Source organism: Choloepus didactylus, chromosome 14 (assembly GCF_015220235.1).
Source record: "Choloepus didactylus isolate mChoDid1 chromosome 14, mChoDid1.pri, whole genome shotgun sequence".
Classification (NCBI taxonomy): Eukaryota; Metazoa; Chordata; class Mammalia; order Pilosa; family Megalonychidae; genus Choloepus; species Choloepus didactylus.
This window is the reverse complement of record NC_051320.1, coordinates 24123446-24140921: the sequence shown is the minus strand read 5'-3', so window position 1 is coordinate 24140921 and position 17476 is coordinate 24123446. Positions and strand designations below refer to the sequence as shown.

General features: G+C 42.7%; 1 protein-coding gene across 1 annotated transcript in view; it reads left to right on the top strand.

Annotated features, from left to right (window-relative positions):
• The first annotated feature begins 466 nt into the window (after positions 1–466).
• CPA6 (carboxypeptidase A6) overlaps positions 467–17476 on the top strand; it is a 339673-nt gene continuing 322663 nt past the window's right edge. Inside the window, exon 1 of the mRNA XM_037803055.1 lies at positions 467–679. Coding sequence (XP_037658983.1) covers positions 564–679 — 116 coding nt within the window. The 5' untranslated portion in view covers positions 467–563. The remainder of the gene's footprint in view (positions 680–17476) is intronic.

Genomic DNA, 17476 nt, shown 5'->3' with positions numbered 1-17476 from the left:
CCATGTGTGGAACCTGCGTGGAAATGTCACTGTCAGGCAAATCATTACTCCAGGAAGGTTTTAGGCTTTGCGTGTTTAGTGCACCCTCGGAGAAATCGATGACAGTTCGGATTGAGTCAGGATGCTGTAGAAGGTGGGAGGGAGTGGAAGGTTGCCCCCTCCCCCCCAAAAAAAGTTTGGGATCAAACACTGGGAAACAAATCAGAAACAGAGGAGTTGCCCACAGGCAGCAGCATCCAGCAACCCCCAGCTGTGAGTCAGCACCGGGAAGGCCCAGCCCCCTCCAGGGCAGCTGATCAGGGATCAGTCTCAGCTGCTGGGCTGGGCGTACTGCTGCTTCTAGTCCCAAGACCAAGTCTTTAGAGCGACTTCCCTTCCTCGGCTGTCTAAACTTTTTTTTTTTTTTTCCTTTGGCTGGAAAAAAGTGTCACATTTTGCTCACTCCCAACCCTCTCCGCTAGCTCCCTTCCCAGGAAGGAGTGTGCGTTTGTAGGGGGTGCTGTCAGCCACCTCCTACCTCGGTGACTGCTGAAGTAACTTTCAACTTCTCTCCTCGTAACACTATGAAGTTCCTCGGGAAGCCCAGGAGCCAGACAGCTGCTTTTCTGCCTCTCTGCTTGCTGTTTTTGGAGACTCTGCAACCAGGGCACAGTCACATTTATAACAACCGCTATGCTGGGTAAGTGGAGCGACTTTTAAGACCTTTGCCTCTTGTATTTGGAGGAACAGGCTGGTTGGCTCTCGAGCAGCCTTCGTGTTTTCTGATTTCTGGACTCTGAATCTGCACACTTGCCCGGTCACTTCAGTGAAATTTACACACCTCCCTCTCAGTTCTTTGATTTAGCTCTCTGAGGAAATGTGGTGGGTACAAATCTGGCTCTTCATACTTTTTTATAGTGTGCCAACCTCAGCTGTGGACCCACTGCTGAATGGGATTTTGTTTTTGAAGTAGCTATGGCCAGTATTTGCAGAACTTGCCATGGTTGCTGCTTGGTGTGAAGGATGCTGTTTTACCATGTGAATTGAGACCTGAAAGTGAAATCTTCTTGAACTATATGCAGTAGCAGTGTGTTGAAATTCACCAGTGATTAATTTGAGAATGGTGTGTGTGTTTTCTTGTGCTTGTTAGTCTACAGAGTGGTTATTAGTAAGACTTGTAAATCTGAGCATTGCAAATGACTCAACTCAAAATAAGCAGAATAAAGGTAGCAGACTGTAAAACTGTGGTTATTTTTCAGAAGGAGAAAGAGAAGGGGAAAAACAATGAGTTTTTTTTCCCCCCTTGTAGGTTAGGGTTCTTTGTTTATGCCTTTCATAAAGAGGCAGAGGGCTGGGTGTAAAGTGGTGTGTTACTATGCATGGTCTTATTATCCTGAAGGCTTGCGGTGGTACATACAGCATGTGCTTGGCTCAAATTTGCCAGGGGTCATTCTTTGAATGTGGAAATTATGGCATATCTTCATTTTAGAGCTGGAAGAACCTTAAATAGCTCCTCTAGTTCTATTGCTCCTTTTTACAGAGGAGGAAATGCAGTGTCATAAACCTTTTAAAATTTATGGCTATTGTTCAGTAATTGCCAGTTGATAGAACCTTCCATACTGATCTGGATTATAACCAGGTAGTACCCAGGGTCTTAAAGCAAAGTTGCTCTTTCTAGGAATAGTGTAGAGAATAATTTACTTGTGTGACCTAGGCCAAGAGACTTGTTTCCTTTTTCCTCCTGCTGGAGAATCTGAATACTGCCTTTAGATTTCCCCTGAATGTGGTGTGTCCGTAGAAAATCTTAAAAACATTTCCTTGGTTTAGGGGATGCTGGTCGGGGGCAGAAGGGGTGGTAGGTGGTCATGTGATCCCGAAGTTTTCCAGCCTGGCATTCCCGGGAGAAATAGAAAGGGGCTAACACCTGAGGGCTGCGATTTGGTTCCGGCTTTACATCATGTACTTAGTCGTCCCACCTCCCCCATCTCAGTAAAAAATCCAGTGTTTAATGACTGGTGCAGGTTAAGGGGGTGGGGGAGTTCATTCTCACTCTCCTGCCCTATGTCAGGTACTAGGACAGACAGCTCTGGCAGACTTAAATGTGTCCCTGCAATCATGGACCTCCATTCAGCTGTGGCTCTGTCTGTAATTATTTCAGTGTGTGATGCTCCTTAATGATAAGTTACCTGGCTGTTTCAGCTGAGCAGGTGTGAGCTGTTTGCCAAGCACCAGTTTGCACCTGAAGTGAGGCCAGTGGCGGCACCTTTGTTACAGAATCTGCAGCTACTGGAGCTCAGTGGGAGGAAGTGTGCTACTTTCTCTGTATGGCATTGAAAGTAGTAATTGCCGTTTTCTCCTTGGCTGCCATATAAGTAGTCTCAAGTGTATAAATGATGATATGTCTGAAAGTTGGAAGAAAAAAAATAGGTGAAACAATGACAGGCTAAAGAAGGGGAGCCTTACCTGTCCATCACAATAAAAGTCTAGAGCTCCCTTAAAACCTGAAATGTTTCTAAGCTCATTCATCATCAAAAATGGGGAATTTAAACTTCATTAGAGGTGTGTCATTCATGTAACTGAAGATGGGAATCCTCAGGTTTGGGAGCATTTTGCTTTGTTTACTAAAGAACTATTTTCTGAAAGTCTAGCTCTCCAGCCAACCAGAATCTGTTGGAAAGACATACTAGAAAACTACTTAGCAATATCTTTTTATTGTCTTTGCCCACCCTAAGTTATCTCTAAACCTTGTCTCATCATTATCCCGTAAATAATTTGTTTGGTTTCGATAACTATGGAGCAGCCCTATTTCTTTGGTTTTTCAAAAATATTTTTGATATGTGACTATCATCTGTGGAACCAAGATTGAATAAAAAATTAGGGGTAAACGAGCATGCTTCTTGAACAGCTAATGAGCCTTAGTCCACTTCTATATAACTCATATTTAGATTAGTATTAGTTGTAAAGTACTAATTATATAGTAGATATGAGATGTAAGAATCTCAGGAAAAATCTGTGGAGAGACGAGGAGGACCTGATGACCAAAAGCTGATAGGTTTTTTGGATAGCTAGATTAAATTACATAGGCAAGGGAGGCTTTAGCTAAGGAATGAAGCAACACTGACCATTTGACTTCAAATGATACTTACTGATACTCTGTCTGAGGGCTTCACAGGTTACAAATGCAAATAAAACATTTCTGTGATAGGGTGATAAATATATGCCAACTAGTGAGTGTGGGTCCTACAAAGGCAAACAGTTTTAATCTCCTTTTCCTTTATATCTTCATATTCTTAGAAGCAGACCTTATTATTTTGGGATATGAAGGCAAAAAAAAAAATAAGGGTCTTCTGTATTATGGAATTGAGGGCTTTTTTGTTTTTTTTACTAATGGTAAAAGGTCTTACTGATAGTGAAACATAAAATCTGACTATGCTGTAGAACTAAAGTGGCTCTGGTTTATTGAACTATTTATTGCGTACATTCTTCATGCCAGACAATATTGCTTAATGGCTATAAATCCTGAAGTTGAACTGCTTTGATTTCAATTTCTGCTTTCCCTTACTTGGTAGCTCTGTGACCTTGGGCAAATTACTTAAACTCTCTGAGCCTCAGTTTCCTTATCTGGGAAAATGGAGATATTAGAACCTTCCTCACTGGGCTGCTGTGAGGATTAAATATAATAGCATGGGCAGTGCATGGTTCTTAGCACACAGTAAGTACTTAACAGGATGGCAAAATAATGAATACTTATTAATACTAAATTAAATATTTATAAAAAAATGAATTCTCAACAGCCTTATGAAGTTGGTATCCTTAGGAAGTTGGCCATCCTAATGACAGATACACTAACTGAGGTCAGACAGGGTTTCCCCGGTTCAGAGGGAACTGACCCAGGGTCCCAGTGAGAAGACAGTGGAATTCTAACCCAGCTCTGCTGACTCTACAAACTCTTCTCCTATGCTCTCCCCGTCTCTAAGGAGGACGGGCATGGGAAAGTATCACTTTGAAGAAAAGATTTAATCTCATTTGGGGGATGCTGATAGTTTCAGGACGATAAAAAAGAGTAGATTGTGTAGGTAAAATTGAAAGTTCAGTCTTGTTCACCTTCTCTAAGGTGATGAGTCACTGACATGAATCACTATTAACAGGAGCAGGCAGGGACTGTGGGGGACCTGAACTGTAAGATGAAAGGACTTCTTAGGTTATTGCATAAAACAAAAAGTAGCCCGAAATGTGGCAATGGGGTCTCCTTCCTTTTCTCCCTCCCTCCTTATCTGAACGGACACAATATGCCCAGTATGTTCACCAACAGAGTAAATTCCCTTGGATAGCTCCCGATTAAGTAAAGAAAACAGGCCCACACGTGAAAGTAGTAGACAGCATGTGAGTGTCGTACGGGGCGAACAGACTGAGGACTGGTGGGAGAGCTCAGTGCACCGCTCTTTCTCTTTTCTTTTTTACATTTTTTTTTGTGAAATATGTATATATATGTACACACACATACACACATATATACACACACACACACACAACAGTGATAACCTTCAAAGTAGGATTTAACAAGTAGTTATAGAGCAAATTTCAAAGAATGTTATGGGTTGCAATTCCACAATTGCCACAATTTCAATTATTTCCTTATTATGAAATATATATACAGAAAGGTGATAAGGTTCATGTACCACTCTTGTCCTGAGGAGGGGACGTCCCATCGAGTCCGTCTATTGGGGTCTCCCGCCCTTGCTGTATCTGCTCAGTGGGGAGAACCGGCTTCCTGTCCTCGTGGTTGCTCCCTGGGATTTGAACCCAGTGGTCGTGGTTCTGCCTGCCAAGGCCCCGAGGCTCCTTCCTCATGCCAAGCCAGCACTTTGTGAGGCCGCCTCCCCTGTCTCCACGCTGTTTCCCCTTGTGTTGTCTTTCTCAGGTGACCCTCCGATGGCGCGGCCTGTATTCCGATGACCACAGGCATGTGCAGAGCTGGTTTTCAGCAGGTCCTGCTGATCGGTTGGCGTCCATCTGCCCCTCCCCTTGCTATTGGCCCATGAGTTCACTAAGTCATACATGGAAAAGGGATATGGGAATTCAGCTTGTAAAATTAGTCAAAATCTGCTAGGATCCAGAGAAGGAGGCTTGAAGGACAAAAATTTTTTAAGTAGTTTGGTCCTGAAAGTCCTGTAAGCAACAGTGACCTCAAATGGGATGTGGCATTAAAGAGAAAAGGACTGAGAAATAAAGGGCTGGGTAGAGTAGATAGAATTTCTTTGCTGCCATGCCTCTCTGGCTTCTCCCACTCCGTCTCTCAACTGCAGCTTTAAAATTTTTATCTCCTTAGGGTGGCTTCCTTTTAATGCTCTGAGCTTTTGGCAACTTAGATCTAGAGTATAAGAAATCAGAGCTGGTCCCATGATTCAGAGTGTTATCTTCTATGTTAGTAGTTAGAGCTCCTATATCCCTATTTGCCCAAGACTGTCCCTGTTTGGGCACCCCAGAACCTCCTGTTCTGGTATAAGAACTGACAGTACCGCCTTTCAGTCTGAGAAAGATTTTTGTTTGTATGTAAACACTATGTTTAGCCTTTTTATTCTTCACTATGTTTGCCTATTTATTGAGCTTTATCCATGTCAGCAGCTACCCACTTAATTCCTTCCTAAGGAACAAACCTATCTTTGATTTCTTCCATTCCTTTAAAAAGTGTCCCATTTGTTCTTTCCACCCTATTGTAATGTTTTGCTATTTGCTTCCAGAATGTCTTTATCTAAGTCTGAGTTGATATAATTTTCTTCTAACTGATGTACCTTTCTCTTGTCTTTATTCCAATCTTACTGCAATAAGACTTTCATCGCGTTACCCCCTTGCTCGTGACCTGCTTTGGCTCCCTATTGCCGACTGCATCAAATCCAGAATACTCTGCCTGGCTTTCCGAGCCTTTATAATCTGACTCTCTGCCTCTCCTGCTTCTGGTTCACTCTTCTTTAGCCCTAAAATCCCTGATTGGTGAGGTCAGAGAAGTAGTTTCAGCAGTGCACATCCTTAACAAGCAGAGCCGGCAGTCCCCATTCATATTAAGGGGCCTCAAGCAAAAATGAGCCATCTCAGTTCATGAATGACTGGTTGAAATGTGTTCTCCATATGTATTTGGGCATTGAGAATTATGAAGGACATATGGTGGATTCTAGGAAGGATTTTTGAATGCTTCCCCATGAGTCAGTGGGGCTAATGGCATAGTTCCCTTCCAGTGCCCCATGGAAGTTCCTTTTAGCTCTTTTACCTTATTAATGGTAGAACATTTCTAGTTTTCTCTATGCACTATCTCAGAGATCAACCCCCTAAGTGCTGATTGTTTGTGAGCTGATTATACCGAAGACTTTCTCACCTGTGGTATGTTTTGTGTACTGGGGGCTTGTCTCCCTTATATTTGAAGATGTACCATGCTGCAGCTCTCTACTTCTCTGACCTGAGCCTTCTGGCAGGTGGGTTCTTCTTGGGGATCAGCGTTCCCTCTGCCTACTGTGCTAGTGGAAGGAAGGAGGGTTTCAAATGCTTCCGGACCACTTTCTTCTTTGGAGCCCTGTCTGATAATGGATCCTTTATTTTATGGTGACAGGATACTTTCTGGGTAATACCATTAAGCATAATCACTTCCACCCCTTGAATGAGTAGCTAAGAATGTTAACATCTCATAACATCACAGCCTGTATTGGGTGGGCTACAAAAGCATTGTTTTTCTGCCTTTGCAAATGGAATTGCTGAACAGAAAATTAAAAACTCTTGTGACTTCCTTATATAGAGTCTTCATTATGATCAATCAGTAGATAACTGGTTAATTGGATTAGAATTTGCTTTGCTAAACAAATGCCTTCCCAGTCTCTCTCAAGACATTTGCTTCTTTACAGTGAAATGGAATGCAGAATGTGAAGCTTTAGGTTCTTGTTCTGGGTAGTATAGACAGTTTTCTTCAAGAAAAAAAATAACACTTGAAGCAAAGTTCTGTTAAGTTTCTAATCTTCAACAAAATTACTATCTTTATTCTTTTTCAGGGTAGATTGAAAATAGTAAAATTTTCTTATTTTAGTATCTCTTTTAGTAAGGATATCATTGGGTGGTTTTGGTTTGGTTTGGGTTTTTTTTGTTGTTGTTTTGTATGTTTGTTTGCTGTATTTGCTCTAATCCCTAAACTCATAGCTTAAACTGGAAGTCTATTTTTCTCATGTAAAAAGTAAAAATCCAGAGCTGGGATAGCTGGTTGGTAGTGCCAGAGCACCAGGGTCCTCCCGTCCTCAAGCTCTGCCATTAGCAACGCTCCTTGCCCAGATGTGGTTCAGGTGTCTTCTAGCTCTTGCCCTCCAGCCAGCAGGGAGCAGGAAGGGAAGCTCACTCCTTTCTTTTACGAACACAATCCAGAAGCAGCAAACGTCACTTCCTGCTGGCCAGCGTTAGTTAGATGGCCTTAAGTAGCTGCAAAGGAGGCCTTGATACATGGTATCTAGCTGGGAGACCAGATCTTGACCCAAGGAAAAAATACACTGGGGGAAACCCTGCAGACTCTGTCAGTGGTCATGCTAAAACCCAGCCACCACCAACTATTCCCTCTTCCCCTTGATTTTTCCAGAAGAAACAATCCTTCCAAATGGGCTTCTAGAACTTTGCACCTCAAGCTAAGAGTATGCATTTTTACTATACTATAAAATGTATTGTTAAATCATAGAATGTCAACTGGAGGAGACAAAAAAAATCATAGCCCAATTCCTTTATTTAACACGTGAGGAAGGCGAACTCTACAAAGGGATTTGCAGTACTAGTGGTAGAGTTAGGGCCATAAATCCAGGTCATTTGAGTCCGTGGTATCTGTTACAGTTAATGACACTGTTTTTAGTGAATGCAGAAATCGTATCATCTCCTGTTCCCCAGAATTGTTGGAGATGAACTGATTTAGTAAGGCTGAGAAATGTTGAATGAGGGAAGATTTCATTTCATTTCTATAAACATTTGTAGGGTGTCTGGCCCTGTGCTAGTGTGGGACTACAGAGATGAAAGAGCAGTCCACACAGACAGCCTAATGAATAACTCAGGCAAGAAAACAAACAGTTCCAACCCTGGGATCATTGTGCCTACAGAGAAAACCCTTAGTGTTCTGTGAGTGCAAGAGAAGATCACTTAATCCATCCTGAAGGGTAAATAGAAGGTCAGGGAAGGCTTTTTGGCTGTGGGCTGAGTCTTAAATGACAAACAGGAATTTAAGTAGATTACTAAGTATGCAGGATATTTTACATATCTGTTAAATGAGTGGTACTCAAAGGAAATGGCCCTGATCTCAGTCAATTAGAAATTAGGTTTAGGCTTTCCAGACAAAAGGAAGATTTTGCATATGCTAATAGGTGAGAGACCTTAGTCAGATCTAGAAAATCGGAGCAATTAAGCATTGGCCTAAAATAAACAGTTTCTGTGGGTGGGAGTAAGGAGAGGAGAGGTGAAAATGTAGAGGTAGGCAAGATCATGAAGCACCACGTACTCCACACCACAGGTTTTATTATTTCTCCCAAAGTGACAGGCTATTAATGAAGAATTTTGAGCTGGGAAGTTAAATGAGGAGACTCTTAAATGATAGTTCTCTGTGCCATCATTGGGAAAGGGAGACTTGAGGACTGAAATTTGTTTGGGCTTTTATGGTGACCATAGTAATATGTGATATGCCCTGGATTATGCCAGTGACAATGGAACTGAAAGAAGAGGACAGACTAAAGAAATATCTAGGAGTAGAATTTTCACAATAAGGTAACCAAAGGGTGATAGGAAAGAGGGAAGAATGAATGTGATTCCTTTGCAGGGAAGATAAGTACTCTTTTGGATATGCACAGTTTCAGGTACATATAAGCCACCCAGTTGATTACGTGGATCTGAAGCTTGAGAGCGATCTAGAAAGAAACAGATTCTAGTAACTGGTGGGTAAACAGAATCTCCTAATCTTGAATATCAGATGAAGACTTAGGAAGCACTCATTTTGATTACATGAGAAGAAGGCCAAAAACTTAACAAAGAGAGGAGAAAAAGAAGAAACTAGCAGAAAGGTCTAGAAAGAGTAAGAAACCCAGGAAATTCCCAAGGAGGGAGATGTTAGCCCTGTCAATACTGCAAAGTGGTATTCATTGGTTTGGCCATTGAAGAAATCATCTGTGATACTGTCGAAGGTGTCTTGAGTGCAGTGGTGGGGTGAAAAGCAGGGCACATTAGGTTGAGGAATAAATGGGGTGAGGAGATGGGCAATGAATGGAAAACATACTCTGAAGAAGTTAGACCACCAAGGGAAGGTGCTGTTTGCTATGGCAGGGAGGTGATAGCTAGGGTTGAAGAAGGGTGTTCCGGTTTGCTAATGCTGCCATTTGCAAAACACCAGAAATGGATTGGCTTTTATAAAGGGGGTTTATTTGGTTACAGAGTTACAGACTTAAGGCCATAAAGTGTCCAAGGTAAGGCATCAACAATAGGATACCTTCACTGAAGGATGGCCACTGGCATCCCAAAAAACCTGTTTTCTTCAAAGACAGAGCCATGGGGATTGAGGTCTGGAGTCAAGAGTTCTTGGGCAGGGAGAACGGAGTGGCCCATGCACGTGGAAAGAGTGAGTTTGCCCTGGAGGTCGAGGTCGAGGGCAGGCCTTCCGTCTTGATGTGTAGAAAGAGTGCTGCCACCCCCGGCCCCAGAGAAGGTGGAGCACATTCCCTGGGGATTGGGGAGAGCATGGCTGCTACCCCACTGTTCAGAGAGGGGAAAGCCTTTGCCCTGGAGAGGCAGAGTCTGGGTGGCACCCCGATGTTTGAGGAGGGTGGGGCTGAGAAGAAGGTGGTCCCCAATGTGTGGATATGTTGGAGCACTCACCCCAGTGTTTGGAGAGAAAAGGGCTACCGCGTAAGTTTTTGGAAAGTGTGGAACTGCTGCTCTCTCAAGCCCCAAGGATAAAGCGTCATTGTATAAATGACTCTCAGACTTTGAAATCTAATGGAGTTTGCCCTTCGGGTTTTAGGAATTGTTTTCGTCCTTTGAACCCTGTTTTCTTTTCAGTTTCTCCTTATGACAGTGGGAATGTTTATCCTATGATTGTCCCTCCTTTCTATATTAGAAGCAGATAACTTGTTCGAAGTTTCACGGGTTCACAGTCAGAGGGGAATTTTGGACAGACCATGCCTGTAACTGATTTTGATGTGCTCTTGTACTTAACTATCATTAATTGAAATGATTTCAGTTTTTGTGATATTGTGATTGGATGAATATTTTGTATATGGAAAGATCATGTCATTTTTGGGTCCGGGGGTGGAATGTGCCAGTTTGGTTGTATTATGTCCCCCAAAATGCCGTGTTCTTTGATGCTGTCTTGTGGGCCCAGACATATTAGTGTTGATTAGATGGGAACCTTCTGATTGAGTGTTTCCATGGAGATGTGACCCACCCAACTGGGAGTGACACCTTTGATTAGGGTATGACCTCTTGATTGAATGTTTGCATGGAAATGTGGTCCTGCCCATTCAGAGTGGGTCTTGATTAGTTCACTGGAGTCCTATAAAAAGAGCTCACAAACCGAGGGAACTCAGAGCAACTGAGAGTGACATTTTGAAGAGCAGCTGCAGCTGAGAGAGGACAAAATGCCCCAAGAGCAACATTTTGGAGAATGCCGTCTTGAAACGCAACCTGGGAGCAAGCAGATGCCAGCCACGTGCCTTCTGAGCTAACAGGTTTTCCAGACGCCAATGGCCATCCTTCAGTGAAGGTACCTGATTGTTGATGTGTTACCTTGGACACTTTATGGCCTTAGGACTGTAACTCTGGTAACCAAATAAACCCCCTTTATAAAAGCCAGTCCAATTCTGGTGTTTTGCAAACAGCAGCATTAGCAAACTGGAACAGAGGGTGTTGTTGTGCTTTTACTAAAGATAGGAAATATATGGCCATATTTTATGGCAGGTGGTAGGAATAAGAAGAAAAGGAGAGAATGTAGTTAAAGAAGAGAAAAAAGGCAAGTGTGATAGGGTTAAACCTGAGGAGACAGCTGGTTGGCCTCTCACCTCTCTATAGAGCAGGTGGTGAGGGTCTGTGAAGAGGTAGCATACAGGACACCTGGTAAAAAGGATGATTTGATTTAGAATGTTCCAGAGGGAAAAAACTTGCTCCCTTGAGAAAGATCCCAAGCTGCACTGCAGTTCCAGCTGATGGTAGGGATGAAAAGTCTGATGGAATCATGGAACCCAGGGTCATGATCATCTTCAAATACATGCTACCTCCTGTTACCTGCAACAGGCCACCATGTACTCCCGTCAGTCAATCATCAGTTATCAGAAATCAAGCCAAATGAGAGAATTAGTTCGGGAATCTCCCCCACCTCCATCCATTCTCACTTCTTTTCTCTGTGCTGGGGAGACTGACCTCTGTGGGCTGAACGTGGCTCCCTTCCCTGGCAGGCAGTGGATACGTTGGAGGAGAGAAATGTCCTGGTAGTTCTTCCCTGTCCTTCCTGTCCGGTTCAGTGCCACAGTTCTGAAGGTAGCTGCTAGCTTCCATGACAGTAGCTCCTACTGGGCAGCCCTACTCCAAGAGCTGGCTCTGCCTGGCCTCTAAGAGTGCAACTTCCTTGCCTTTGACCCTCAGACCCAGGAATCGCTAATCTCTGGGTGCTTTGGCATCCCTTGACTGTTCTTTTACTCGGCCACACCTCTGCAAATAGCCCCTTAAAAGCCTGTTCACTTGAACCATCTGGGCAGGATTATTTCTGCTAAGAACCTCTGATGCAGAAAACCAAGCTGGAGTTGAAAGCAGAAAGAATGCCTACTGAGCTCTGAAGACTTAAGTTTGAGAAATTTCTGGAGCTCTGAAATGAAAGGTGGCAGAAATATAATAGCAATGAAAGAATGAGAGAGTAAGGAGAAGGGTGCAACTGACTTCATTTCTCTAGCATTGAATGAGGTCATAGTGCTTTGTAAACTGGAAAGTGCTATATGGATATAAGTTAGACCATTGTGTCCAAATTATTAGGAAAGACTCTCATATAGACCCATCCAGCTACAAAGTTGGCTACCTTTCCATTGCCTTCTGTCTTCCTGAGATATTTAAGTAACTTAACTGTGAAAATGTCTTAGTCTCTCCTTAGACAAATGAATGGGCTTCCCTTCTCCCTCTCCTGTTGGTTAATAGATTACTGAAGGTGCTGTCCCCTCTTATTTCCAGCCCTCCCTTCCACCCCCCTCAGTCCATGAACACTTACTGGCCAAGTGGCAGGAGTATCAGTGACCACTCCTTCACTCCTATCAGGGTTAGGAACCTCCTAGTAACTGTGCTGAGCGTCTTGCAGAGAGAGCAGCAGGCTTTGCTTCCTGACGGCTTATGGTTTAATCAAACAATCTAAGTATTCAAAACATGGACAAGTATTCAAAAACAAACTGAAAATGCAAATATATTAGGTCAATACTCTTTTCCTGCTTTTTAATCTACTTCTGTTTCCTTAGGGTACACATTTCACATTTTAGTCTTAGGTGACCAACTGCTAAAAGATGAAACTTTGACAGTGTCACACTGTGTCACTAGATGAGAACTTGCGTCTATTTTTACACTTACAGAATCTGTAGCCGTTTGCATGCATGACCTCATTTGCTATGTTTGCCATTTCCCCTCCTCCGTTTCAGCATGATCTTATCTTACCAGACTAATTCATGGGTCACCTGAATGTCTACTAAGTTCCTTTTTCTGATTTCGCAACTGTAATGAGAACACAAGATACTTAATAAGGTTTGGTTGGGGTTCTACTGTATGCTATCATGTGTTTGTGGAATGGATGGAATGTGTGTATGGTGATGGGATAGCAATATATTTGGCATCAAAATTGTTAAACATGTTTGAAGGTTTGGAGGCTTTTGGGACAAGCCTGTGTAGCAAGATGCTAGGAATGGTTAGAAATGTGTTGTTGGGGGGAAGAAATTCTAAGACCTTGACGTCTTGGGCAGGAAAGGGGGACATATAAGCAGGAGTACAGTTCTTCCTAAGTATTTCAGACCTTTGTATGGAAGCAAATTGAAATGAATACAAGCCACTAGTAGAAAATTACCCTAATATCAGATCTGATAGGAAAAATCACCTTAATAATCCTGAGAAACATAGCTTGCTTTGTTTTTTCTGAGTAAAATGAGTTCCTCCCTCTTTTCCCATAGAAGCTTCATTTGCTATAGAGGTATGTTCTGGTTTGCTGATGCTGCTGGAATGCAAAACACCAGAAATGGATTGGCTTTTATAAAAGGGGGTTTATTTGGTTACACAGTTACAGTCTTAAGGCCATAAAGTGTCCAAGGTAACACATCAACAATAGGGTACCTTCACTGGAGGATGGCCAATGGTGTCCGGAAAACCTCTGTTATCTGGGAAGGCACGTGGCTGGCATCTGCTCCAGAGTTCTGGTTTCAAAATGGCTTTTTCCCAGGATGTTCCTCTCTAGGCTGCAGTTCCTCAAAAATGTCACTCTTAGTTGCACTTGGGGTATCTGTCCTCTCTTATCTTCTCTGGAGCAAGAGTCTGCTTTCAACAGCTGTCTTCAAACTCTGTCATCTGCAGCTCCTGTGCTTTCTTCAGAGTGTCCCTCCTGGCTGTAGCAAGCATGCTCCTTCTGTCTGATCTTATATAGTGCACCAGTAATTTAATTCAGATCCACCCAGTGGGTGAGCCAACACCTCCATGGAAATTAGCCAATCAGAGTCATCGCCCACAGTTGGGTGGGGTGCATCTCCATGGAAACACTCCAAGAATTACAATCTAATTAACACTGATAGGTCTGCCCACACAAGATTACATCAAAGATAATAGTGTTTGGGGAACATAATACATTCAAACTGGCACAAAGTACACTCCACAAAAACTGTTGTAAAAACTTCCCAGTTACTTCAAGACCCCAGTCTACACCCACCCTCACTCTTCCTTCTCCCCAAACCCCAAGCCTTTTGCAGATAAGTGCAGAGAAATGTATCTCTTCCTGATGCATTGGGAGCAATGTGCAGGTAGCATTTGACCTGAATTATCAGGGCTCCCATCCTTTCTGCTTCAAACTCTCTGGTTCCTTATGCTCTCTTGTTTCCAAAGCAACATCACATTTATTCAGTCAACACTGAGAGCCTACCATGTGCCAAATGCTGCTGTAGGCATGAGGATCATTGGAGTTTAGGTGCTAGGAATAGCACTGTTTAGATGTCGGTGAAACGTCCCTCATGGCGTTTACATTCTAATGGGAGGACAGAAAACTAAAATCTGAATGTCAAGTTCTGATAAGGAATAAGGAAGATAGATGAAGCCATGAAAGGGTATAAAGAGCATGAGGGGAAGCCATGAGTAGAATAAGGTGAGAACAGGTGTCATGTGGAGGCCAGAAATGTGCAGGTGTAGGAAACTGAGGCTGGAGTCTGTTTGGCCTGTCCCTGGACTGAGGTTTGTATGCTAACGACATCTGCATGACCTGGGGAACTGAAGACTATCAGGCTGCACTCCTGCCTCCTGAATCGGGAACTCCAGGGGTGGAGCCCCGCCATCTAGTCTGTAAGAAGCCTTCAGGTGATGCAGCTAAAATTGGGGAGCCACTGTCTAGGAAACCCCCCAGATGAATGTGGCTGTAGTTGAGTGGAGGAGAAGAGATAGTACTGATTTGATTGTCTATTCCTGCTGGCCCCCTCCAGATAGCCCTCTATTTCCTTTCCCTTAACAGCATGAAACTTCTGAAAACACCCTGTGCCTCTTGTCCTCTGTGCCTTTGCTATGAGGGACACGTTTCTGGGAAAGCCCTCCTCCTCCATGCCTGCCTGTGTTTTATAAGCCAACTCAAATACTTGCTTCTCCAACACGATTTGACTGATCCCTCATTCAGCTTGATTGCCCTTTCTTCTGAGATCCCATAGCACTTCCTCCCTTTGTCATAACAATGACTGCCGAGTGCTCAGTATCATAGTTTGTGGATGGCCTAGCTTTCCCTTTAGGTTATAAGTAAGTTGAGAGTAAGTTGCTATACCTTATTCTTAAGTATATCTTCATAGTCCCCAAGTAGGGGTTGCCATATTCAGTCACAGTTTGGTTGGAAGGAGGGAGTCAGGAAGGGAGGCAAACTGCTAACTCTTGCAGGCAATTCTGCTGAACCAGATTTCATCAAGGGTAAGTAGTGAGAATTAGAAAGCATTTGTCCCTCATGGCTGTAGGAGGAAAGTAGAAATCCCTAGAGCTATCACCTATGTGTGCTTAGGTGTGATATTCCCCACCCTCATATCCGTGTCTCCCCACTTACTGTGTTTCCGGTGTCACTTGCACTATTATCCTTACTTTGTCTCAGACACTTTATTTATCTGGACTCCTGAAATTGCCTTGAACTAGCATTCTGCTTTGGGAAGAGATCTCTGGGGTTGGTACCAGCATGGGCGTCAGCTGGTCAGCTTGTTGATTAGCTATGGCCTTTCACTACATTTAGAGAAGTGAGCCTTGCCTTTTTGTTTTTTTTTTGTTTGATTGTTTGTTTTATGTTGTACAGAATACATATCAACTCATCTGAGTTGATTCATTTTGAATTTAACATCATCTCTAGTCTTTGAATAAATCTTATAAACCAAAAGGGATTCCAGTTTCTCTCTCAGAACTTGTATCGGCCATAGTCTTCCTTTTAACTCTGGTCTGTATCTTTATGCAATAAAAATGCAAGGATTTGTTTGCAGTTCATAAGCTGGTACCCCTAATCAGCTCCCCATATAAATGCCAGGTGCATTTATATGGATATATGCAGATACACCTTGGCCTTGGAAAGTGAAGGCGGGCTCCCTTTACTAAAATAAGCCAACGGACTAAATATTCAAACAGATAAAATTGATCAGATAGGATGCTATGTAGTTCAAAGAATCCTCAAGTTTGGAGCATTTCCCTGTTGGAGCTTAGCTTGCTTCACATGGCGGCAGTCCAGCTTTAGTAATAGCTGTAACTACCCAGACAGAAGTTGTATGAAAACAGTTGGTCCCTGTGAGAAAGGCACAATGTCTTAGAAAGCCTCCAGTGAAGGAGTTGGGGAGGGGGGGAAGTGGGGATGATGGGGACCTGCTGAGCAATAGTGAGAGCGTAGTCCTGGGGTTGGGAAATTGCTCTCCAGTTGTGAGATGCACAAAGATTTTCAAGAAAAGGTGTGGCATGCCAAAGACTTGCCACCATCTTGGCCTACTTTTTGTAGAAAAGCATTTTTCCCTTTACGCATCTTAGAGAGCATTTAACTACAGGATGAATAGCTCAGCATGGACCCAGCTATCGGGAGGTTAGTTTTTTCTAGGAAAGGAATCTTAATAGGAAAAGTTTGATGAAATGTTCAAATAGAATGATTGCTAATTCAAAGATGCAATCAACTCCCCCAAATTGAGCATTCTAAACCAACCCAATGGAAAGAAGCAAAGTCAACATGATGAACCAGTGTTATTTCTGTAATAGATTGTGAATACTTGGAGGAATGACCTACTGAGAATGGGAAATTTTTGTGGTTAATACTTAACAGAACTTTGTACTCTTGTACATACTGGACAATTTATTTACAGGTTAATGACAACTTTGGTTAATACTGTGTATATTTAATGATTACTCAATCTTCTTCGTATCATAATACAACAGGAAGCCAGTTCTTCATTTTATCCAACCTAAAAATATCCTCTGACCAACCCCCCCCCAAAAAAAAAAATTAAATTGGGGCCCCTGAGAATAGTGCATCCTAAGAGCTGAGACTTGTAATTTCCTTTATCTGCCATTACTATTAAGAGCAATTCAGTTCTGCTGTTACCGTTCAAGCAGTAATTCACCTCTGACTCATACTTTGGGGAACCTCTGTATTCTTTACCTATTTTTTATATCAGGCTCTGAGCAGCTTATAAGGATACCTGTTTAATAATGTGGCTGACAGATCACGGACTCCTCCTAAGCCTGGATCACCTGTCTTTTCGCCATTGGTAGAAGTAAATAATTTTCTTTCATAGCACTTAATTTCCAGACCATCACTTAACTACCTCCTGAACTCAGAATGATCTGCATTGTACTTGTAGTTTTATATTGTAACTGTCTGTTTGTTTGTTCTTTCTGACTCAACTGTGTACCTTTTGGGGGTAGGAACCCAGTCGCTTCTTTTTCTGTTTAGGCCCCATCTCTAGCACAGCCTGTCAGATACATGCATGTTTTATTACCTCTATGCATTATGGTTGAACCATGATAAATTGACAGTTTGGTTTTTAATCTAAAGTAGCAACTTCATATAGTTCAACCTAATATAAGCTTTAACTCTGGAAAATAAGGACTTTGTTCCTTGCTGTGGAAATTCTAGCAGCTTATATGTGGATTTTCCATTAAAATACTGAAGCTTTATAGAGTTTAGAGTTATGACCAGAACTTCTTAGACTTTAATGTGCAAATAACTCACTGGGGGTTCTTTAACAATGCAGGCTCTGCTTCAAGAGGGCCCAAGCAAGGCCAGGGAATC